The 25,227-nt window shown below is 50.2% G+C and overlaps 1 protein-coding gene across 25 annotated transcripts in view; it reads left to right on the top strand.

Annotated features, from left to right (window-relative positions):
• The window catches only part of FOXP1 (forkhead box P1), a 384,604-nt gene that overhangs the window by 250,040 nt on the left and 109,337 nt on the right, over positions 1-25,227 (top strand). For 21 of the 25 annotated variants that reach the window (XM_083795634.1, XM_083795619.1, XM_083795618.1 and 18 more), the window contains one exon: positions 24,225-24,350. In XM_083795634.1, the coding sequence (XP_083651760.1) occupies positions 24,225-24,350 (126 nt within the window). Of the gene's footprint in view, positions 1-5,298; positions 12,557-24,224; positions 24,351-25,227 lie in introns of those variants that run through there. The other 4 variants (XM_083795628.1, XM_083795626.1, XM_083795635.1 and 1 more) reach the window with 4 other exon arrangements.

Genomic DNA, 25,227 nt, shown 5'->3' with positions numbered 1-25,227 from the left:
GGGGGGGAGTCTCTTGGTAATAGGAGCTCCATCAGCTCAGAAAAGAATACAGTTTTGTTCCCTTCTCAAATGACATATGACTATCAGGCATCTCATGAGCTCTCTGAGTGGGCACATGAATTGAACCTTTTAGGAGTCTCGGTGATTAATGGCCTGATGGGTAGGAAGCAGGCGCTCGTTACAGGTCTCGGGGATCTGCCGGGTGGAATTAAATAGCTGCCATGTTAGCGATGCCCTTTTACCCTCAGCTCTCCTGCGAACGTCACCGGCACGGCGAGAAGAAGGAAGCAAAGTTCACCGCGGGGTGGGTTAGGGGATTTTTTCTTACTTTTGTTTTTGTTGCTCGTGCCTGGGATTGGTTTTCTTGGTGGTTTTTTTGTTTGTTTGTTTCAGCACAAACAGAGAAGTTTTAATTAGCCGTGTAAGTTAGCCTTTCTCGCCTTACGTGGAGCTAATTCTGAAGGACCGTGGGCATGTTGGCACGGCCACAGTCCTCGCGTCTCCACCTGGCTTCTGGAGAACCTCTGCAGATAGGGCTGAGTTCTAGTGCCAGCATCAAGTGGTGACTTCCCCACGTGCACGGTAGTCCACAAGGATGAGGTCCATCAGCAAACCCGTGCAGCCAGCAGCTAGCGGAAAGCCGGCTGATGCCCGGCTTGCGCCAGCCCTGGGGCAGAGAGCAGAAGGTAAAAGGCTTTCTGCAGCGCTGACGTTGCCGTGCTGAGCGTCGTGCCCTGACAGCACGAACCCCCTGCTGCCAGGCGGCGATGCCAGCTCACTGGTACCCTGTGAGGGTACCCGCACCGGTGGGGCTGCCGCGAGGGGAGGATTTTCTGTCCCACTTTGTGCTCCCTCTCCCAAAGGTGTGCGCATCCCTGCGGCAGTGCTGCCAGCAGGAGAGGCTCAGGGTCGGGGGGTGGGTTTGGGGCTGGGTGCCTTAAGCAGGTTCCGATAGGCACCGAGTGCCCAAGCACCTGCAGCACCACCCTGCACGCACCGACGGCTTGGAAGCCAAGCCGTATTTCCCTAGCAGTTCACGCAGGAATACATTTTAGCCCCCTAACTCCTTTCACGTTTTGTGGGGCATATGTTCCCCTTTACCTTCTGGCCTAGCACTGATGAGGTGCAAGCATTTCCATTCAAAAACCTTCCACTTCCGTAATTTGGACAGTGCAATTCGTGCATATAATTTTTTATCCCGGTACTCGCTGGTGGGTTGTACGACCAGTGCTTTCAGCTGGCAGCGCCAGCTAATTCCCGGTCAGCAGGGGATGCAAGGTTTGTTTCTAAGAAAAAAAAAAAATTGTGAAGCAAGGTTTTTTGTTTGTTTTGTTTTTTGATTTTTGAATTGTGATGTTCTGTATTAGACATAGACTGTTCTTAAACATCAGCATGTGTTCTTCTTCTTTGATGTTTTTCACAAAGAGGATTCTGCCTTGCACTTTAACAAATAATCCCATGTTCCTCTTGCGTTGCTTTATACTGCTAATGCTTACTCAAATAAATACAAACATATATATTTAAAACGCGACATTCCCCTTCAACACACCACTGAAACATAACAGAGCTAATCCTTTTTAGTGATCTCCCGTGCCGGAATTTTCATGTTTTGAAATTAAAATGGATTCCCCTTATCTTCCCGGAGCCCCTTTGATCCGTTGCCTGTGGGTGGATGGTGGCAGTAACGACAGAGGCTGGGGACGCCTCAGCTTCGCGTGGCGTCGTGAGCTCCGGAGCGCGAGCGGCGTGCCCGTGCGGGGCGGCCGTGCTCCAGGGGCACCAGGAGAGCGACCTCCTGTGCCCGCATCCCTTTCCTCCTGCATCCCTCTTCGTCCACGTCCCATAGCGCCCGATGGCAGGCGGGATGCTCCCCCAGGACATGCCCCACGCACACGCCGTGCGGTTCGGAAATCCTCCTTCCTCTCCCCTCGGCGGTGGGGAGTTTTAGGAGCTGCCCGTAGCAGTCCCTGCTCCCCAGCCATCCCCCGTCCTTCCCTGCCCGCAGGTACGCAGCTGAACGTGGAGGCCGGGTCTGGGTCTGGCTCGCAGCCCGTGGCTGCGCAGAGTTTGCGCGGTGTTGTTGTTCCCGGCTGCTCGCTCGGCTCGGGGCATGTCACTTGCAGTCGGTCGCAAGCCGTGAACCGAACAGCTCGAACCTTCCTGCCAGGTCTCTGCGTGCAAGTGCTGTCAAAACTGTTCTCGGTGATGAGTCAGTTCCTTTTTGGTGCCTTTTTTTTTTTCCCTAATGACGAGGCTGCAGCTAGTGTACCCATTAGAGTGTGCAGAGGGATTGCATAGAAATGAGGATACACATGTGTATGTATCAGATGCTGGAGAGCAGCGTTCGTGTTATAAATATAGCTCTGCTGTGTTCCTACTTACATTTCAATTTTATAATCCGTTCCAGAAGATTTGGACAAAAATACTGTAGTGTAAGAGAGCATTAGTTTCTGGGTTCTTCGAATAATAATTCTTAGTGAGGAAACTAGTAAATAAACCTTTAAAGATGGGCAAGATGACATCTTCCCTACTTCTAGCAATGGGACTTGGGGTGTAGATTTATGGAAGGTAAAATAAAGGACAAGGAGAAGCAGGAGCAGAACTGTGTTTTATTTTTTTAGTTTATTGCTAAAATGTATGAATCGGCCTTTTTTGTTTGTTTTATCGGTGTGATTATATATGATCTATCTTTACATGTATACTTTTTAGACCTGGTGGGCCCACCGTGATTAAATGTTTGCTTTGAATACGTGTCCAGCGTGCTAACTTTTCGCAGCGGAAAGTTGTTAAATGCATTTTTATACAAGGGAGGGAGAAAAGAAAAAAAAAAAAAAAAGATTGTTAAATGTATGGAAACCCTTATTGGCTGAATTATATAACTGAATTCATTCAACATGCTCGGTGTATCTTGTTCTCCTTTCAGTATTGCCACTCTGTTCATCACCCCTTTTAGTGCTTTAGGCATATGGCATGCAGTACATCCAGGGAAGTGTCAACAATATGGCATATGTTATACATACTGATCTTGATACACCGTAGAAAATAATGGGCCTAACTTTAAAAGGCACGGTGCTAAGAATAGAGCGCGCTGCAACATGCAGACAGCGAATCCGCCATGAATGTCATGTTTGAAGACAAAAAGAGCTGCGTTTTTCGTTACCGCCGTGGCTCGGTCTGCAGTTCGGTGGTCCCGAAGCTCGCAGCTAGGTCGGGCAGGTCGCTGCGGGCTGCGCCTCGGCCCGCCCGGCTCGGGCACCGCCGCCTCCGCGGGGCTCAGCTGCACCGAGCCAGCACCAGCAGCGTGCGCAGGTCGAGTCAAGGCCTCTTTCATCCCGCGTGTCGGCAGCGGTGGTGGCTTTGATGGGGACAGGGTCTGTGCTACCAATACCCGTCTGTGGGACGGGGACGGGGACCCCGGGGTGGTGGTAGGGGTTTCTGGCGGTCGCCAGAGGGTCACGTCAGCTCGCCGCTCGGCTCCGTCTCAGTGCCGTAAATGAGCCTGCGCAAGCAGATTGTTATGCTTACATTAAAACCACGGTGGTGGAAACGAGTCTTTCCAAAGGCTCTTCCAGAGATCTGCCCAGTCGGCTCTGACGGCGAGATCAGGGCTCTCATCGGACTCGGAGCAGTAAAATGGAGGCGAAACGCTCCGTTTCTCGCTCCCAGACCCCCGACCCATTCGGCTCCCCGTTTCGCAGTGACCCTCTCTCGCCCAGGAACGCTCCTTTCCAAAGTAGAAAAAAATGAAATTTATTAAAAAAAATGAAAAATGAAGATTAAAATTTAAACCTGGAGGTTGTTCTGGGGAGGCTTATCTTCGCGATGTATGGCTGATGCCGTCGTGTCCGTGTGTACGTCTCTGTCCGTGTGCGCGCCTCTGTTGCTGTTCATTGTGCTGCTCTGGCCCGGCTCGGTAGCTGTAACATATGAAGCGCAGGGAAGCAGTGAGTGGAGGAAGAAATATCTTCTTTCCGACAAAGCACAAATATTTTTCCGTTATCTATGGCCGGTTTAGCTCTCGGTGATATTCGCAGAACTGCGCAGATCACCGCGAGGATAAAATAGAACAACAAAATATTTATTTTTAATCTTTGTTGAATGCTGAACGTTTTGTGCATGTTTATGAGGGTTAAACATTAATAGCAGATGTTGTTAATGAATAGAAGGCTAGAGCCAGCTTCTGAGACCTTTTAGTTAGTACATGAATTTTCTGGTTGATGACAATACTTGTAACACGCCTAATTACGAAGTAGTGTTCTAATCAAGCCTTGAATAACTGAAGAATTTCCCCTCCTCTTTTGCGGTTATTTCAGTGGCACACACGCAGATCGCTTCAGTGCTTATGCTTATTCTTAGTGATTTTTTCTTTTCTTAGAACATTCATTGAGGTTTTCCCCCAAAGAAGCACATTTATTTACGCCGCGTGTCGGCGCAGGAGCGTGCACGCACAGGGGGCTCTGCGGGCACGGCGCGGCTCCTCCGTGCCACCGGTGCCAGCCTCCCGAGTTGTTGTCCCGGTTTGTCACACTCCCAGGTGAAGTACGTGAAAGTGATTATAGGTAATAAATATCTTTTTTTTTTAAACTTATTGCAGAGGCAGTTTTTCCCCTGTTAATGAGGGTAATTTGACTTGGTTGAAGGATTGCAGTTCTTAAGAATTAATGCAGCAATCCAATTCAAAGATTTAAAGAGATCTAAGATTTTTCACAGGTCGTGTGCTAGTGAATGTGCTCCTATCACATAGCAGCTAATGGACTTGAACAACAGTCTGTCATTTACTGTTACCTCAGTGTATAGCAGCTTTGCCCTTGATAGCAAGTATACTTTCCCAGCAGTGCAGGTTATTTAGTAGTGCGGTATATTCGTACCACTTTCAGAGACAGGATCCTATTTCTAACAGCCCTAATTACTGGAGAAAGCGAGGTTACTTGTCTGACTTTCTTAATTATGTGTTTGGATCCTAATCTGCACGATCTGAAGTATTTTATGCCTGGTAGCTGATTCCTCTTTATTTTTTTTGGATTCGTCTCTGTGTGTACACATACATAAAATAATTTCTGGATTGCATTTTCACTCTATCAATGCACAGAGATTAATTACAGAAATACAGAAGTGTTAGGTGCTGGTTTCCGTAAGGCCCCGTTATTTTTAGGGATACGTTATTACCTTTTAACAGTGTTTTGTAATGACTTATTTGTAAATGCTCTTGGAAATGCTCTAATTTCTTGATCCTATTATGCTCCTGGATATTAAAAATCCTATTTTAAGGTAATTAGAAGGATTCTCTTCTATTTAAATGTGTGTTCTCTAGACAGTGTCACTCTATACTCTGCACACAAGAACCTTTGTTCCTTAATTAGAAAAAGGACTAGAGCTCATTAATTGTGGGTACAAAGTGATGTCTGCTCAAATGGAGAAGCAATAATACAGTTTAAATAATGATTGATCCTACATCTTACGTCTTAGGCGATTTCGTATCGATAGTGATAAATAAGCAACACACAGTGCGGTTTCCAAAGCACCGCGTTAAGATTTTTATTGAAAGATCTCTTTTTGCAAGGATAAACCTCTGTCGGGCACGATAAATAAAGGATGGATTGCACACGCACAGCGGCTGCCATTTAGAAAAGTCAGCATTTGTCAACAGTCGCACCACAGTGATAGCTGAGATGCTGGGATAACCCCACCCCATACTTCACAAAATGAAATAATTGTGGGAGCTGTGCAGTCAAAAGCAGTTTGGATCTTGGCCTTACAGAGCTTTGTTGTGATGAAAAGAATATTTTAATTACTGCTCGCAGACAGGATGAGTTATAAATGTTGGAGTGTTTCACAGGGTGTTATTTTGGAGGACGGAGACAGCGCACTTTGTTCTCTGGATTTCGCCGTCTCGCTCCCGCCCCCTTGGGAAGCGGAGGGCAGAACCCGCTTACCAGAAGGCTTCTTCTAATCGTGGGACGGCCGCAGAGCAGTGGTGGTGCCCCGTGTGCATCTTCAGCTCCCGGCAAATGCCATTTCCCAAAACCAGGAGCGAGCTGGTGCTGAGCACGGTGCACCCACTGCCCTCGCAGCGGGGTGGGATGGTGCCCAGCGGGCTTCGGGCTGGGCTCCTGGCCCTCTGCGGGATCTGCCTATGGGGCTGATGCCCCTCAGGATCCTCCCTCCATCTCAGCCGTGCCCCCACCTCGCCTCCAGGGCTCGAGGAAGGGAAAACCAATCCATTTTCTCTAACCGTAATGAAAATCCGCATTAACAGGGCCAAGCGTTTCCTACGGGAGGGACAGGAAGGTTGGAAGATGGAGTCGTTAGCCTTGTTTTTCCTGCTAATAGTTTCTGGAATCCAAATGGTGGGCGCTGGCACGGGGTGTATGTTTCACTCGGAGCGTATTGGCACTGAAAGCACCCCATAAAATGGGGGCTCCCGTGGTAACCCGTGCTGCATTCCCCTTGGTGAGAAAGAAAAATAGTTTTTAAAAGATAAAAAACCTGTTCTTCAATTGACTATGCAAAAATCTTATTGCAGTATTTATTCCAAACCTGCGCACATAATGTTCAGTCAAGGAGAAAACAGCAAAAAACAGTTGTTGATGGACTTAGCAGAGAACTGGATTAAATAAGCATTAGTCTACTGAAGCTGATTACAGGAATATGAAAATGCAGTATCTTAATGGTACATATTTTCATGTGGCAGCTCAGTTGCCTTTCATTTTGCAGCTAATATGTCTATTCTTATGAGTCATTTACTTCTTTAATTACCTTTTGCAGGCAAGGCACCATGGTATATTAATGTGAATGATTTTTACTGCCAGTTTATCATACAATGCCCCAGAAGTTGAAAGGCGTAATTGACTTGGAAGAGCAGCTCATGAAGGAAACAATATTTAGTTGACAGTTTTCCTTGTACTCTCTGTTGACGTTTATGAGTTTACACTATGCTAAAGGAGTAATAAACACAATTTTCTTTCAATAACAGGAAAGAGTAGCTTTTAAAATACATTTGTGGAAAACAGATTTGTTCGTTTCTTGAATAATATAAAATAATGTAATTCCGGTGATGAGATGTATGTAAGATTGTCAATTGAATTAAACCTTGGAAGGTGCATTTATAACCTGCCTTAGAGCGTTAAAAGATATTAGGGTGCATATGAATCGAATCAGTTTAATGAATATTTAAATTATACACAGATTTGGGTAAATCGCATTCAGATCTGCATGTTAGATTATTCAGCGGCCTGCTCTCGCCTTCGAGTGCGAAAGTTGCAAGTGGAAATTCGAGGGAAAGACTCTCTGTTCCTGGAGGTGGAGGGACACTCGCCAGAAAGCTCCCGACGAGCCCTGCCAGGGGATCTGTGCGGTAACTTTCCCCAACTTTCCTGACGCCACGGGCTCGAGGAAGGTTTAAAATGCAGCTTTGCCATCCGTCAAAGTCCATTTTCTTCTGGAATGCTACTTTTATTGAATTGACCTTGTCAAATCGCGGGTGCTTTTTTCAGGCATCCCCGGGCTCACGCGCAGGTATGATTAATCATCCCATCCTGCTTTAATTAATTTAAAGGCGCACATGCCCACGGCGGCCGCCTGGCCAGGCGGGCGCTGCGCCGCGCGGCTCGCAGAGAGTTAAACTTTTCACAGTTTTCGGCGATTGTTTGCAGTGCAGCCCTGTGCAACATAATGAAAGTTTTCGAGCCATCTGTTGTTAAGCTGGCGGTGAGCAAGGCCAGTATATCCAAACAAAGTGCTGGCCTGCTGTAAACTGAACCTGTCAGTTTAGCATAGCTGCGCTGACCTCCCCAGCGCGCGGGGCAGCGCGCCGTACCAGGCACTGGCTGTGTGCTCGGCTTCCACGGGAACTGCTCGGGGGGACCGTGTTTACTTTTTCCACTTAGTGTTCCTCCCACAGGCTTGAACTAGTTTATACTAAATCTTTAAATTGACACTGTTTTTTCAATTTGGAACTTTTTTTCCCCCACCCCAAAAAAAAAAAACCCTATTGAAAACCCACAGTTGCTGGGGTTGGAGCTTTTCGGAGACGGGCTGGGGGGGCGACAACTTTGTGGGTCCGTGTGCTCCCGTGAGGTTGTCTCTCTGTAGAAAGAGGCATGTTCACAAGTATCCTGGCTTGCTTCCTAGCTCCCATTGTTCCCTTTGTTCTGTATTATTTAAGATTGGGTACTCATTCGCTCCTGAGGATTGGGGACAGCAGGCGAGGTGGAGCACGGCAAGCAGCGCCTGTCGCCTTGCTGCGCGCCGCGCTATGTCCAGAAGTGTCTCCAACAGCCTCCCGCCTTCTCTGGTTTGCTTTTACTCAGCTGGGTGGTAGAGAACTTGCAACTTGCCAAGCAAAATTACAAAGATCAAGGTGGAAATGTCCCCTGCTTGCAGGGATGTGGGCTTGGTCCTTGTTTTCCTTTCTTGTTTGTACCCAGTACGCACTGGGTTGGCCTCCGTACGCCTGTGCTGTTCCCATCCCTGTTCCTCAAATTTTCTTCCCTTTTTTTCTTCCTACATAAATGCTAGTTTATTCGTTCCTATTTCTCTGAGAGATGATACATGTCATTTCCCTGCTAATATCCATCCAATGTAAGCAGTTTTAACCATTTTTTAGGGTTGGCAACAAAACACAAAGTGCCTGTGCCAGGAAAGTGAGTATTACCTGTTCTCAGTGTTTGTTTTTTGGCCTAGACCAACAGTAAATACCTTTATGCTATTGCTTCTGCCAAAATCACTTTTTCTACTTTGTTTTCTGCACTTCTGCAATACCTGCTCACCAGCCTTTGGCTGGTTTCAAGTGTGCTTTACTTACCTCACGGTTCTTGGAAAGCAAGCCTAATTCCCAGTGACCCCAGTGCTTCAGTTCTCAGTCAGGAGGAATTTTGCCCGAGGAAGAGCTGCACGACTGGTGCCGAGCCTGAAACCCAACTGCGCCTTTGCAGAAGTGTACGGCGGCCAGTCTGCTCCATCACGGCGTGCAGTGAGTGTCCTGGGAGCCGTGGAAAAGCAGTCGGGGACATCAGAAACAGGCCTGGCCCTTCCAGGAGGTGCCAATGGGGCTCCTGCGGGTGCCAGGCCGGGGGGCTGCAGCGGGGACGCGCTCAGGGCTCAGCCCCTGTCGGGGGCTTTCAGGGCGAGGGGAGTTCGACGGTGCTGAAAAACACTCAATTTTAAATTAAAATGACAGCACTTAGTAGGAAACCCCATCCAGCTCTAATCTGTTTGTAAGGTGACTGACACATAAAGTGCTTTTTGTTTTAAGGTGGAAGAAAATGCATTCAGGATAGAGTTTCTGGTATAAATGTCAGGTGCAACGCAGTGCGTGCTCACTCAAAAAGTCAAGCAGATAACCTTGGCATTTGGGGACATTGCCTTGTATAAAATGAAATTGTATTTTGTTTTTAAAAAGGAGGACTACATTAAGAGGTCACCTATTAGCTGTGTTTTTGCTAGCTGTCTGAAACTCAGCTCTACTGTCTATTAAACTCAAACCACTATGTAAACATTCCTGTGTTGTTCCTGGTCTCTACAATGGCCAAGGGGATCGGGTTTCACCTGCCTGCACATCTTCAAGCAATTAAAGCAATTAGCTTGAAGCCATTTCACATTCAAGGTCTACTGTGACATTCAAGTCCAGAAGAAGTCTAGGGGAAAAGAAAAAAGAAGGCTATGGAAGGGCCACTGTGCAGCACGCCAAACAAATGATCTGCCAGGGGTTTGGGACTCGCAGCCACTTCCAAATGCCGTCGTGAGGCTTTGCAGCGGGGCATGCGGAGTTGCTGCTGCAAAAGAAGAAAGATAAAGGCAAAGCACCTCATGATCCTTTAAATCATACCCAAGTCTTTGCCTGTTTTGCACTGGGGAGGGAGGGGGAGAAGTGAAGAGGAAGGAGAGAGGAACAGCAAGAGGATTTTGAGCGGTGTTTGTGTGAAATAATACGGTGTCGGTCTTATTTACCAACATTTCTCCTGGCGTGGAGATCATATTTTTCTTCTAATTTACGTGGGGATTTATATGTGGTGTTTACATTGTAAAACTGCACTCATCCTGGCTAATGGATCAGTTACAATGACATTCGGCGTGGAGTTTAGCGATTCCAGCAGTAAGTCTTGAAAGCTGCTATTTTTTAAAAGGTTGGAGCAGATTAGTGGTGACCTTAAAAGATTAAACTAGTACAGTTTAAAGATAAATAATCAGCCTTTAGCACATTAGATAGCTACATAAGCATGACAGAAGGTGACTTTCTTACAACACTTTCAGAATCCAGGAAGCATTTTTACATTTGTAACTTGACTGGGCAAGGAACCGTGTTTTGCAGAAAGCAAGACGTAAACTGATTACACCACTTCAAATTGCTTAATACAGTTTTAAATCCACAGTTTTCCTGTTGGTTTTATTATGCAGAAGAGGCTAATTTTAAAAGCCCTGCCTGCTGCAAAAGAAGATCTTGCTTTGCTGTCCCGGAGGGTGTTCTTAATCAGAAATAACCGCAGGCTAAATTATAATGTGGAATCCTGCTGCCCTTTAACCTAACGCTGCTGCTCGTTCGGTGTTTGTTAACAAACAGCTCTAAGTACAAAATTGTTTGAGAATTACTTTTTCATTATATTTGCTGACTTCAATTAGAATAAGAAGCTTATTTGGGGAAGAAGAATTAAAAATGTATGGGTTTCTACAGAAACTTTCAGCGATTGTTTCCCGGCCAGAGTCGCGTTCGGTGCGGAGCTGCAGGCTCTGTGGCACACGTAATTCGATTTAACTAAAATCACCTCCTGGACTTCTATCTCTGCACCGGCGGCAGAGGCAGGGCTCAGGAGCATCCCAGGACCCAGCCCGCTGCAGCAGGCACGCGGAGGAGCTAAAACGGTGAGAGAGGCGAAGGCCGGGGCGGCTCTCGTGCCGGGGCGTTAATTCCCACGTGTCCTAACGAGGACGCCCCGCTTCCCAACCCCTGTGGTGTTTTGGAGGGCCGGGCTATAGCCTCAAGAGGCACAGCATCCTATTTTTATTTCCCTTTGAGTAAGGTGCGATTGAAACGTACGCTTGGCAAATCAATCGGTGAGTTTAAGGTAAGGAGTGCCGAGCTGGTGGGGGCGGCCCAAACCCTCCTCTGTCGTTCCCCTCCAGCGTCCGTGCCGGAGCGGGAGCGCTGTGGTACTCGGGAGGAGGCGATGCCTGTGCAAAGCAGATCTTTCCTCTTTTTTTTTTTTTTTTTTCCTGGCTTAGTCTTCTGTTTCTATGATCTGCCTTTTGAACTGTTTTTGTGGCTGATCAGTTCCACCTAATATGTCTCTTGATTTCTGCTATTGTAATACTCAGACGACATGCTGTTCTCTTCATTTTTATAAGCTTTAGATGCTCCTGCCTGTCATACTCTGGCGGTTTATCTTCAGCGTCTGGATTTGCTTTCAGACTTGCATGTCTATCAAGCTGCTGTTGCTTTGAATGCGAGATCAAAAGAAGATGAATTCCAGTAAAAAATTTCCTTGTATGAAGAAAAGATTGGGGGCCTATGTAAACATCCCACTGACAGCTCCCAATGAGTTATTTTAGCAGAGCATTAGCACCCAGAATGACAGACAGTCCAAGACTACACGCTAAATAACAAATCAGTCCCTTCAGCGGCAGCAGCGCGCTGCCACAACAGCGATACATTTTCTAAAGGAATCCTCTTCCTCGTTTTTATTGAATATGGCTGTTCGGCTGCTCAGCCCCTCGCGAGCTGCCTCCGAGTGCCAGCCCCAGTTTACTTTTCTTGACAATATCTGTGTCGTGTCACCGATATGACAGAAGACAGGGCTTTGATAGCGGGCTGGGGAGGCGGTTAGTTAGTCGGCTCCAGTTAAATAGCTGGTTTGTTTTGGGGAGGGGAAGGAGCCTCTGCAGAAGGGAAAGCATCTGCCTGAACACCAAGCGCGCGCTCGCCGAGATGCTGGACGCGAGTCCCGCGGCCGAGACAAGTTGCATTTTTGGGAGGTTGTTTATATTTCACTTCACGCAGTTAGAAAAAAAAAAAAAAAGCTCTGAAGCCCGGCCAGCCTCACAGGGCGGTTTTAAGGGAAAGTCGGGGCGCTGCGGAGGGCAGGGAAGCGGAGCCCAGCCGAAACTGTGTGCAGATAGGACTTCGCCTCGATGCAGAAGCGAGGTGTGCGTTTCGCTGCCATTCCCCTGGCCGGGGCCGTAATTAGTTCTGCATGTTTCTGCTGAAGGACAGGGGGTTTGATAACGCAGGGTCGCTCCGTTTCGGCGCGCTGCGTTAAAACCAACTCCACGTTTACCTGCCAGCTCCCACCCGACCCCTCAACTTCGCGGGCGAAGAATTAGCCCGGGAATTCTTGCGGTTTCTTTGTCGTTTAATAAAAGCAGACGTCGCTACTGTGGAGGCAAAGCCTCCCGCGGCTGCCTGCGAAGGGCAGTGCTCCAGCGCCTTCTCCCTCCAGCCTGCGCTCCGGCTGCACGGCACTTCCTGTTTATTCAAACATCTTTTTACCATTCTTCAGCCCCCGCTTCACAGAAACAGCCAGAACACATCTCCAGCGAGAGGACGGAAATCTAAAGGCAGACAGTAAGAGCTTACTCTGTTAAACTCTTCATTCGCTCTGCGAGCGGGCAGAGGGAAGGAGCGCGCAGCCAGGGCTCAACTTTTAACTCGCTGCCTTCCCCGGGGCAGGCTGCTCGGCGAGGGGAACGCCGAGGTTTAAAGCAAGAGCCGCTGCTTCAGGTTGTTTACTGCGGCGTTGACGAAAAGGGTGGGTTTTTGGCACGGGTTCGGAGAGCCCTGGCTAGCACCGACTCCCCTGGCAGGGCACGGTCGCCTTCAGCCGTCTCTGGAGCGCGAGCGGCCGTGGGTCACCGTCCCCTCCGGGCGCCGTGGCTTCCCCTCGCGTTTGCACAAAGTGGCAAACAAAAAAAAAAAGGCAAAAAAAAAAGTCAACGTGGCTGTTGTTCTGGGGAGGAAGAGAGAGAGGTGTGAGCCTGCAGAGTCTCGTTTTGTTTTCCTCAAATTGTTTGCGTCGTGACTCTGGCACCGCTTTGCGAAGCAGCCTCGCTAATATTTGTACCAATTTCATGCTAATAAAAATCAGGCTGCTGAAACAAGCATGGCTATTATCTCATTCATATTACTATTGTTTAGACCTGTGCTACTACAAAAGGAAAGGCAAGGCATGCTCACGCCGGGGAATGGTTGTTAACTTCTCGTGTGAGGGATTTTCGCTGCAGCTTTTCGGTGTTAGTGCCTGGTGCGTGAGTGCTCTTCAGGGCCGGTCTGAAGGTAGCCCAGATCCTCTGGGTAGCTAACCCACGTTGCGACACTAGGCTTGGTTGTTTTCCTTTCTGTTCAGGCGACTTAAAAAACGACTTGGTCCTTCACGGCTGTCTCTCCCCCCCTCCAAAGCCCACCAAAATAGCAGGTAACTTTTTCTGCGAGCCTTCGTGGCACTCGTGTCCTGCGAAACAGGAGAGGGAGAGGAAAGTGTGCTGCCTGCCCCGTGGAGAAACCCGTCCTCCTCGAGGCTTTTCCTGCCTCTCCGAGATCCAAATACACTTTAAAACGTTAAACTGTAAAACCCCATCTTCCTAGAAAAGAGAGCAAGGGAGAGAGAAATCAAGCCGTGTGCTCAGCCAAACCGCAAGTACAACAAACATATTTTTAAAATATATTGCTAGTCTGGCTTTTTAATGTTCAGAAGTTGTTCTACTTTGCAGAAAAAAAATGGTGTTTGCAACTGCCTTAAGGACAATTTGTTTAACAGTAGGAGTAATTGCATGGGGAAAATGGAAAGAGTGACTGAAGTTATTTACTCAGATGTTAGTGTAGGTGTGGGGCAGAAAACTCACTGTGGGAACAGTGGGCTGCTTTTCTTGGTATCTTAGTCTATTTGATGACCATCAAATTTCCCAGCTCAGTGGTTTTGTTTTTTCTGGATGGCATGTTTGATTATTTATCAGAAGGGAAAGGGAGTAGCTGAAGCAAATAAACATGTGACCAAGCTGTGTTTTGTTTTCCACTCAGAAGGCCGTGCCCTTTAACAGATACACAGAAAATAATAAACGTATTGTTTTATGATAAAAGGAAATTATGTGTGTCATTTTCTTTAGCAAGGCCATTAACCCCTTGTGCTCGGTGGTCTCCACCTTCTGGAAGCTTATTAGGTTTGCAGCTGGGAATTAAATGCACTTAAAAACCCCTCTTGTGTGGAATGTTTCCATGGATTACTGCCTCAGCCCTCTGGATTTGCCGGATTTATTACGTAGCCGTTTCTGCCTCAGCGTATCCACAGCCCTCTCCCAAGTCGTACTTTGGGTACGACTGCCGAAATGAGAGGCTCTTTGCATTTCTCGAAGGGTGCTGGCTTCTGGGGGGATACTGGGTGCCGCTGGGATCTTTTTTCCTCCGCCGTTAGTGTCCGTGCGGCGTGAGGAGTCGCAGCTGGATGTAGCCCGTTAGAGACGGTGTCATTTCATTTGATTCTTCGTTAAATGCCAGGTGTGTAGCACGTTGTGTGTAGTGTTTCCCTTGTAATACCAGCTCAGGACAATGCTCATTATCTTCCCTGGAAAAAAAAAAACAACCATAAACTAAATCACTGTCAGGAAGTAAAATACAGGTTTGCCTCATCTCTGGGAAGCATGTTGCATGCTTTAGCTGCTTTTACAGGATTAAAAGAAACAAGTTAAGACTGTCATGCACATGAAAGGAAACCAAGATGTGGTTTGTTTCGCATTGTGCAGGTAGGTATAAATTTAATAGCCTGACTTGCTTTCAAACCCTCTCTTTGTCTCTCCGAATCGCATGTCAGCTCCAGTGCGGTTACGAGCGCCGCGCTCTGCGCTAGCGCCTGCCTGCTGCTGCCCGCAGGTGTGGCGTCGGGAGGAAGGCTCATCCTCCTCCTCGGGGACGCAGGGGCCCTCCGCAGAGCCGCTTGAGATCAGGGAAAGAAGATTTGCCTGACATCTCGAAGCCTCTGACATCCGCGCGCGTCCCCGGTTGGCCCGGGGAGGACGAGGCGGCGCTGGGTGGGGAGCAGCCGGGTGCCAGAGGCTGGAGCCGCGGGCGTCGTGTGGAGGGAGGAGAAAATGGCAGTCGGGACGCGGGGAGAGGAAGGGCCAGCAAAATACGGACCTGAAACCGAAACGTGATGCACAGAAGAAAGAGGAAATAGGTGGCTGGGGGCCAGGTGACGCGGGCGGGGGCCGGGCCTGGAGGGCATTGCCAGCTGCCTCGTGCCCCGGAGGCTGCCCCTGGGGACCAGGACGGGGCCGCGGCCCCCAATGGCTGGGGAGTGGGGCTGCTGGGGGGCTTGGAGGGCTTTGCACCTCACCGTGCCCCAGCCCTGGATGTTGTCCTCGGGCAGAAAGCGGTGCGGGGAGCTGCAGCACCTGTCCACGGGGGAAGGCTTCCTCCTAACCCGCAGCCATTAAAGGTTGGCTCGCGCCCTGAAGCATCAACGTCTGTACCCTGATTTGTATCTTTATCTTCCAAAGGTAGCTGTAAACGCTCTCGTTACTATCTGGGCAAGTGTCTAATCCTCTCGTTGCATCCTCCCCGCGCTCTTGGCACTGCTGCTGTCTGGTGACAGTAAGTTCCAGCGGGTAATTACGAGTTGTGTGGTAAGAAAGGAAAAAAAAAATCCCTTTATCTGCTCTAATTTTTTGTTGTTGTTGTTGCTTCCTGACTTCGTTGAATGTCCCCTTTCTCGTGCGTTATGAGAAATGGCAAATAGCACCAGATGTACCTTCTCAGGCCGAGTCACAATTTGTGTACTTTTATCATCTCCCCTCTTACTCATCTCTCACTGAACTAAACACTCCCACCCTTATCAATCTCGCTCCGTATCTGCCGAGGCCTCTAATCGTTTTTGTCGCCTCTGTCTGAGCCTCGCCTATTTTTGCTTTAACAGAGCCTTTTAAAATAAGGCGTTTAGGAGCTATTCTGGGTTCGGCTGTGCCGTAGAGGCGACGTGCCGGGATGGGATCTGCAGCGCCAGTTGCCGTATTTCGGGCTGTCCCAACGTTTTGCTCCCTTCCTTCCCCCGACGGCGAGCACACGGCGGCGCGTGGTGAGAAGTCGCAGTCACGGGCTTCGTTCCGTGGGCCTGCAAACGTGGGTTTGTGTATACAGTGCTTTGGAAAACAAGCTTAAAATATGTTCCCTCTTTTGTTGACCACACAGGGAAGCGTTCAGGCAGCTGTATGCCATGTACTATTTACGTCGTAGCTACAAAAAGGCGCTCTTCCTCCTCTCCCCCCCCACCTTACCCCTCTTCTCTCTTCTCCATTAAAAAATCTGAGAACTTCCCGTGCTTTTGACATCCAAGAAAAACGCTGCTCGGCAGTGAATAGTCCTCCAAATATTCAAAGGTCTGGTTCGCTTTTGGATAAACACAGTAGTTCAGAATCTGATCCCGAGCCTACAGAAATGAGCTGGAAATCCCATAAGATTTTTTTCATCACTCAGACATAGTTCAGTTCTGGTTCAGTTTGCGCTGGGAGCCAAGATTTGTATCCTTTCTCATTTTACCAGGATGTGTTGGCCCATCCCTCCGTTCTCGCTGGTACAGACCGCTACATGCTGTGAATCTTGACATGCCAAAATAAAGAGAGCCATTTTTAATGTTTGGGAACTTTTTGCCAGATGCTTTTTAAATGGCTTTGATGAGAGTTGACTGTGACTCTTTTAAAGAGGAGGCAGAAGGTGTTTTTACAGCGCAGCTGCCTGAGGATTTCATTTGTGCCTCGAGAATGGGATTTTTGTAGCCTTTGTCGCTGCCGTGGCCGGTTCGAGGTTCCCAGGTTTCGGGCATTCGCTGAATTTGACCTTTTCTTCTACTGTCCCTCGCGGTCTGCTCCCTTCCTCCCCGCTTGCGTCTCGTGGTATTTGAAGAAAATAGCTCGGCCACCTTTCCCCCCAGGTTGGTGGAATTCATGAATAAATTACCAAATGAAAATCAGATGTTTTGGAGACGGAGCCGCGCTGTCCCCCTGCGTGGGGCTGGTCCCCGCAACCGAGCTCAGCCCCGCCAGCCGTGGGGACAGGGACAGGGACGGGGCAGGAGCACCCGGTCTGCTCGTCCTCCTGCTGGCTGAAGTAACCTCAGCACCCATGGGGACGGCGCGTAGCGGCATGGGGGCACAGGCAGCTCCATCAGGAGGTTTGGAAGAAAGGGTTTCTGTTTCCAGTGCCTTTTTCTGGAGGGGATCTCCTCCACTGATAGCCAGGATCTATTCCAGAGGAAGGAAACTGAGCCTGCTGGAAGAAAAATAAAGCCTCATCTTCTTTCCTTATGACTGAACTATTCTAGGAGATGCTTCAGCACGAGGCACGCTGCCAGCTCCCTTGCTCCGAGCCTGCCCCCCGTCACTTCGGGGACAGGATGTGAGTCGGGGCTTGTACACGTGGTCCTCCAGGTCCCTTCTCTTTTCCCAGCATGGGAATCACCCCTTAGTCACTTGGCCGAGTCTGCTGCGGCTAAGCAAAGCCTCCGGGGCCAGCCGAGCATTTGGCTCGAGGGCAGGCTCGCCGTGGAAGCTCTGCGGGTCGAGGAGCTGGCTGGTAGCCCCTTGGGAGCCAGCCCCGCGAGGCACGGGGGGCAGGCAGAAGGCAGCACCCCCCTGCCTCGCTGCACCCCCCTGCTGCACCTGCGCCTGCTCTTGGCCCTGGCTCCTTCGGGTGCTTGGAGCAGAGGTCAGGGTGGCGGGGCAGGGAGGCAGCACCGAGCAGCTCCTTTCCCAGCCCTGGAGGAAGATGAAAGGGCTGGGTACGAATCTTGGAGGGAACAAGTGCTGCAAGAACATCTGCTTCTCCTTTTTGCATCTTCTACATTTCATTCCTCCTCTTCATTTTGGTTCCTTTCCTATCCTCTCTAGTTGGTTCTTCTCACCTCCCCCTGTTCTGTTCCTCCCAGAGGAACAGCACTACCCACTGCTGTCGCTTTGCGCTAGGTTTTTTTTTTCTTTTTTTTTTTTTCCCCTTTTTGCATACTGCTCCGCTCCTCGCCGCTTTCCACACGTCGTTCGGCTCCTCAGCCTGTCGGAGGAGAGCTGCAGCAGGGCTCCCCTCCAACGTGTAAGTTCCCCCTGCGTGTCTGCCTCCTACCACCGCTCCTCTACATCTGCTGCTCCAGGAGAGGAGGGTGGCGCGGAGGGGAGCTGGAGGGGAGGCAGGAGGGGGAGAGACACGAGGCAGCTCCGCGCCTCGGCTGCATCCGGGCGTCACAGCCTGGGAGCTGCAGCTCGCTGCTCCGCGCGGAGCAGCTGTGGAGTGGAGCGGGGTGTGAGGACAGATGGGAGCTGAGAAAGAAGAGAAATTGCTGGCTGAGTCTAAATCCCCCCTCGTCCCACACGGGAGAAACAAAGGTACTTGTCTCGCGAGGCTGGATGGGAGCGAGGAGCCCTGCTGCCAGGCGGGCCGTGCCTCCGCTGCGGGAGGCCGCTGGCTGCCGGCCCTTCGTGCCCGAAGCCCCCGCGAAACTCGGGGAAAAAGAACTGGAAAGGGGGCAGCGTGCCTGGTGCCATGAGGCCGTGTTTCTGAGACGGGCTGGGGGAAGCTGAGCAGGGACCTGACTGCGCCAGGATGCGGCCAGGGCTTGGTTGTTCCTTGGAGGTCAATGCGGAGCGCCTCGCTTAGGCAGCCTGGGGTGGGGTACGTTTTATCCAAGGGTAGTTTCTGCCCGTAAAATACCTTCTGTCTCATCTCTCTCTGCTTGTTGTGTTATTCTGGTTTTTAATGTCCGTAATTGAAATAATGATGAAGTTGGCTGTGCAGATGTACTGCCTGGACACTTCGGATGGCTGTGTGACCGTCTGATTCCTGGGAACGCTTCCTTCCTCCTGCCTCAAGTTGCTTTCCCCGTGGGCAGCTTTGTCCACCTGGAAAGGCCCCAAACCCTTAGGAATCTGAAAAAGCACTTGGGATTTCATTGGTGCTCTTCTCGCAACTTCTGAGCACGGGGTTCTGCGTTCTGGTGGCAGCTGAGCGCTGCAAACTGCTCTGGGAACCCGTGGGACATGGCTTGGTCAGGGCAGCGTTTCTGCCGCGTGCCATGTCTTCTGCTGGGCCCTATGTCTTCTGCTGAGTCCTGTGCCTTCTGCTGTATACCTGTGCCTTCTGCGGAGTCCCATGTCTTCTGCTCGTCTTCCCACAGCCACCAACACGCACCTCTCCACTGTTCCCCGTGTTGGCTGTTCCGGTGCTCCCAGGTGGGATGAAGCTGCGGTGCAGAAACCAGCTTCTCCTCATGTTGCAGGCAGGCCGGAGCGGCTGCAGGTCTTCGTATTTCATTAGCAGCTGATTGATATTAATATCGGCTCCGGCAGATGGAAAGGGAGGGGCTTGAGCTCTTTTTCCTCAATAGAAGTAGGCTGATGGAAAAACAGTTTGAGACTCGCCGCCTTATTACACTGGCTCCAGCGGTGGAACAAGTTAGCAAGAGGCTCCATAGGACTGGATCTCGTTACTGTTTTCCTTATGTACTAGTACCGTAAGCAAGTATATGGCATTTAAGCAGCATCTTTATTTTTAAAGCGCTACCCTCTTTTTCCAGTGTGTTTCTCTTTCCCAGCCCCAAGCCCCAGTCAGGAGTTCCTGGTCATTTGAAGGCAGAGGCAGTGCTGCATTTTCCCCCTTGGAGCACAACTCGCCTTAAGAGGATGGTGAAATTGAAAGATTGAATTGCTTGCGTGAAAATGTCAAATTACACCAGTAACTTCAGTGATAACAGTGCCGGATGTTCTGGGCAAACAACAGCTGGGCAAACAAGTCGCGTTCTGTCTATCTTGCAATAAAATTGTCTTGGTCATCTCAGACGTATCACTTTTTTTTCTTTTTTCTCTCTTTCTTTTTTCCTGGTGCTTCTGTAGTTGGGAAGCAGTGAGCGGCTGCTCCTTCCCTGAGCGTAGGCAGAGAGGGCTCAGAGGGGCTTCCCCCTCGGTGCTGCTGTGTCTCAGCTCTGGGGGCTGCAGCAGCTTGGGGTGAAAGAAGCTGGATTCGTTGCATGGGGAACGTGGTGTCAACATTTTTCCTGGGTTAGGTGGCACCCGATGTTTGCTCCCGAACACCGTTCCAAGTTTGCATAACGTCTCAAAAATGCAGCATCTCAGTTGCCTCTCTGCTGTTCTGTTTTACGCAAGAAAATCTCCTTATTTCTGGTCGATTTCCTAATGGATAAGAAAACAGCTCAGGACTTCACTCACTGCGTCTTGCATTGAGACGTAGCGCAGAGCAGAATCGAGATGGCTCGGTTGGTAGCGAGCCTTTTACCGAAGTCATCTTTTGAAATCCGCATTGATAGTGACCAAAAATTGTTTGTGTCTTGCAGTTACACAAAAATTGTGGCACTCAGGAGCTGCGCTTGCCAGGGGATGCTTTTCTTTCTCTTCCTTCAGTAAGTGGGAAGATTTACCATTGGTATTGCTGTGCAGAGAGAAGGATGATTGCCGATGTGGTGTGATTAGCTGCTGGGGGCCGGGATTGGCGCCTGGCTGTATTTGCTCCAAAAGCCTGGCGCAGCTGTGATGGGGCTTGCAGGCACTCGGAGCAGCGCGGATGCTGAGCCTGTGCGGCTTCGGAGGCGCTCAGCGTCCCTACCTGCCGTCCCCAAACGATCCCGCAGCCGCCAGGACGCACAAGCCAGAGCTGCCGTGCCGCTGCCCCAGCAATTGTTCCCTTGCAGAAGCGCACGCACGTGGTGTAGGTTTCGGATGCAGTCACGAGGGATGTGTGAGAAGAGCTTGGAGATGTCGGAGCACTCGCTCGCGAGGAGAGGGCCACGTTAGCAGAGCTGCTGGCTAGCGGTAAACAGTCCTGGCACCCTTGTTTCAGGACTTGGCAGCAGCAGGAGTTGAACCGAGTCCAGCTTTACTCTCTACTGCCTGTTCAGTAAGTTGAGGACAAGGCAGATGATTAAGGAAATGTGGGGAAACTGCTACAGAAGCTTTTGGAAAGATAAGAGACTTTGGTCTCCATGTCTGACAGTCTGGCACTTTTCACTAGCGTTGAATTCACATGCAAATCAAAGGCAACATCTACTCCCACAGGAAGCTTTATTAATGTACAGGCCTGCTCGTGAATCTCCGTGCTGATGAGGGTTGTGGGACCGACTTCGCTGTCAAATTAATTTCCCCATGCATCCCCACCAGCAGGCTGCATGGCCGTGGTGGGGTGCCCAGGCAGCAGGAGCCGGGCTCGGGGCGGCCGCGGGCACTGGGCGAAGCTGGGAGAGGCGTGGAGGCACCGCGCTGCCACGCACAGCTCTCCACAGCTCGCCCTCACTGGGATGTGCCGCCGTAACGAGGGCAGGTGTCGCTGGGCTTGAACCGGCATCGGCAAATTAATTGCACAAAGGGTCTCCAAATGAGCTTCAGGTGCTCGGCATGTAAGAGGAAAGAGGGCTAGTGCTTCCTGGAAGGAGCTAGCCGTCCTTTGCGTGCCCCGTCAGGCGTAAGGGGTGCTGGTGAGGCTTTGGAGGGACGGGGTGAGTGTGCTTGAGCCGAGGTGGGAAGGGACGAGCATGGAAGGGCGGAGAGGCAGGGTGACTCGGGACCCCACCGAAGGCGCAGTGGCTGCTCGGTGCAGGCACGCAGCAAGAACCAACGTGAGCTATAAACAACCTTCCTTCCGCATCTTAAACCCAAGCTCATCTGATGCTTAGGTTTTATTGCTGCCGGTTATTTATAAGCGGAAGAGCAAAATCTTGAGAGCGAAGGCACGGGAAATGTCGCTTCAGGCTGCGATCTGCTGAGCTGCCGGCTTAGCACCGTCTCACCCGCACCTGCACCTCTCTCGTCCTCCTGATGCTGGCCCTGCCAGTCCGCGATGCTCCCTCCAGCCGCTACGTCCGACTCCGCATGGGTGCGGGTGGGACTGGAGCAGGGGCAGAGCGCTGCCTGCGCCCCCCCGGGAGCCCCCCGTGGGCATCGGGACGAGCGCCGAAGGGCTCGTGGTGGCGGCGGCCGTCCCGCCGGGCTGCACGGAGCTCGCAGCCAGCTCCAGTAGAAACCAGGCATTTCTTGCACAGCTACTTGTTCTGGGAATCTTCAAAAATTTCTGGCAGCCAATTTTAGTTGTGCAACCTCTCAGCTGCCAGAACGGATAGAATATGATCATATCACATGAAATGCATGCAGGGTCTGCTATAGCAACTGTATTTCAAAGAGACAACACATATGGTGACTGGTTCTTTTTGGAATAATATCTATAAGTTGATGATGTTTTATTCAAAAAGGCTGTAGCTTGAAAGGTTAGGGATGTTCTGATTGTTTAGTGTATGATTAAAGAAAGGCTTCCGTGGTTTTTTTGGCCTATTGAATCTAATTACTGGGAACTAAAATGATCATTTGATTGCACATTTACCTGGAATTATTCTTCAGCAGAGCCAGTCTTAATAATATATAATAATATGTTGCGCTTGTACTGTATAGCGCTTCTTGTCTGAGCAACTCAGAGTGCTTTGCAAGTATTCATTAATTAAATAAGCCATACAACACCCCTGTTAAGTAGGTGAGTGTTTGTTGCCCATCCCCTTAAATCTTCTAGGATATTTTTCTGCTGCCTCTGCTCACCCTTGAAGATGCTTTAACAGCTAAAGAAGCTCATTCAATAGAAATTATACGTATATATTTTAGCCGTACTTAGGACTTTGTGCATAAAGGTTTCCTTTGTTGCCTTCTTGTACCCGGTAGGCTCTGGGGCTGGAGGGTCTTTGTGCCGTGTCTCCACGCTGTGTTAGAGGTGCTGCGGGTGCTGAGCTTCGGCTCTCCGGCTGCAAACGCACGATCTGATTTTACCTTGGTCGCACGAAGCCCTGCTGGACATCACATCTGCACTTAGGGGGTTTTCTGATCCAGTGGAGGCTTGTTATCACCTCTGAAGCGAGGGCGAGTTCCTGGGGCACTGGAAGGTCTCTTCTCCCTGCTTGCACTGGCGGGCTGGCCACCAGCGGCCGTCCCTCGGCCCCCGGGCTGCCGACGTCCCCCGGGAAGCGAGCCACGGTGCAGGCCGTGCAGTAGCCGGGCCTTACTGCGGGGTGGCAGCCCCGAGCCCGCCGTCCCTCCAGCACGCGCCTTATCCTCAGTGTCAAGCCTTGCCCGGCTGCTCGGCACGGAGATGAAACACTTGGCAACTTGGAGAAGCGAGTGAAACCCGAAGCGTATCTGACTCCTTAATTAAATAGGTATTAATTAAATCACTCGGAGAGCATACACAGTAGGAGCGGGGAAGGTTTTTTCCCTCCTTCCATGTAGGCATCTTGCAAAGGGACTATTTTTCTTGTTTTACATTAATGAAGTCTTCAGCCTTCCCACTTTGCCACCTACACATGTACCGAACGTCTCCAAGGAGACCAAGAAAGCCCGAGTCCGGTGCTGGTGAATCCTTCAGGAGCCGCGGGCTGGGGTCTCGCCAGCTGAGCCTCAGCTGTGCCGCAGCCCACCGTGCAGGGACCAGCCTCTTCTTCCAGTCCCCTGGCTCGGGGCTGAGGAGGAGGTACTCGCTCCTGTTCCTGCTTTCCCCTGGGTTTCACCTCCTCGTGCTGTCTTTTCCCCACTCGATGAAGAAATAGGGCCTTGCAGAGCAGCTGGCTCCGGTGCCCAGGGCTGCTTTTCCCTCACTTTGCAGAGAAGTTTGCAGTGATCCACCACCGAGTGATGCTTCGCTGGCTCTTCAGGCACCGTGTCCCTTGCCCCTTCGTCCCGTAGCTCTGCATGGTCCCTTTGCTGCCCACCCATAGCTCTCCTGCCATAGCTTTCCAGAAACTTCTCTGCCTTCCTGCGGTGCTCAGGAGAGCAGACCGTGCTATACGACTGCCCTCTTCTGTAAACCAGACCTGACCCCTGGAGAAAAGGAGCGCAAAAGTGCAAAAATTAGTACGTGAGGCTGCCTGGGAGCAAACGGGGCCATGTGCTGCTCGAGGCAGAGGGTGCAAATAACCCGGCAGTGGTCACCACCGGGATCTCGGCAGTTACTCCACGTTCACACGTGGAAGCTGAACTGGGCGTGCTGCTGTTTTTGTCCATAGACAAAGTGGGAATTGCATTGGGTGGATATCACCCTGTTGTGTGCAAGGGCAAAGATTGGTTTCCTGAAAGCCACTGCTTTGGGATTTCCTCAGCGGACGTGCTTTGGGAGCGGAGCGGTACCCGATGTTACCAAAGGGGTGTCTTGACCATATGCTGTGCCTGTAGCTCCCCACCTCCTGTAAGCTGCAAACTCAATTTTCCCCACTCTTTCCTCACAGGCTCTCCAGGTGGCACGGCAACTTCTACTGCAACAGCAGCAGCAGCAACAGCAGCAGCAGCAGCAGCAGCAACAAGTTAGTGGATTAAAGTCTCCGAAGAGGAATGACAAACAGCCAGCCCTTCAGGTAAGGGAAGCTGACGTCCTTTGTGGGGGGCTCTTGCTAGCGAAAGGTGTGTGGATGCTCCCCTTTGTGAGCATTGGCGTGGGACCTGCAGGAGCGCTTGGTTTCGAACCAGTTTCCTCCAGGGGAAGTGCACAGAGCAGCTGTGGCTCGTGTAAGCGGGAGCGGAGTGGGGAACAGAGCTAGGTGCTCTTGAAAATCCTACCCACGACATATTTACAAATCTGGAGCGTGTACTTAGCATCTAGTGGGCTTGGATTATTACAAAATGGAATAGCTTTTGTTATAGTGTCAGTGCGCATAGGAGATTTGCATTGACATTTCTGTTTGATTGCTGTTCAGTTTGCAGTCTGTGTTCACTCAGACTGTTGATTTGCTGTGTCAAGGATATTGGGGAAATATTAGGATATCATCAGTGTGGTTTTTTCCCTTTTATTGTCTGCTGATTTATGGACATCTTCAGAAATAAAATCCAAATATTATCAGGCTTTGCGCTGTTATGAATTCAGAAAGCTAAAACCAATATAGCACTCCCAAACAGAAGATGTATGCACACATATGTGGCTTTGGAGTACATTCTGCTAGTCTTGTGGGATAAATCACAGGAGTTAAAGACAAGAAAGAACTATTAGATCATGTATCACATTTTCCTTTTTTTCTGTTGCTGTTCTAGTGTTAGAAATCCCAAGTGATGGTGGGACCGCTATTATTTTCCTTCAGACGGTTTTCCATAACAAAGCACACACTCAGGAACTTTCCACTTTAATTCCATCCTCTTGCTCCAAGTAATACCGCTTGTATAAATACTGAGTCAGTCCCTTGCCTTGCCTCGTGTTCACACTCCTCAAACATCTGAGATACTAACATGTACTTGCCAGTT

This window comes from Anser anser (assembly GCF_964211835.1).
Source record: "Anser anser genome assembly, chromosome: 12".
In the NCBI taxonomy this organism is placed as follows: Eukaryota; Metazoa; Chordata; class Aves; order Anseriformes; family Anatidae; genus Anser; species Anser anser.
This window is presented reverse-complemented; position numbering and strand designations above follow the sequence as displayed.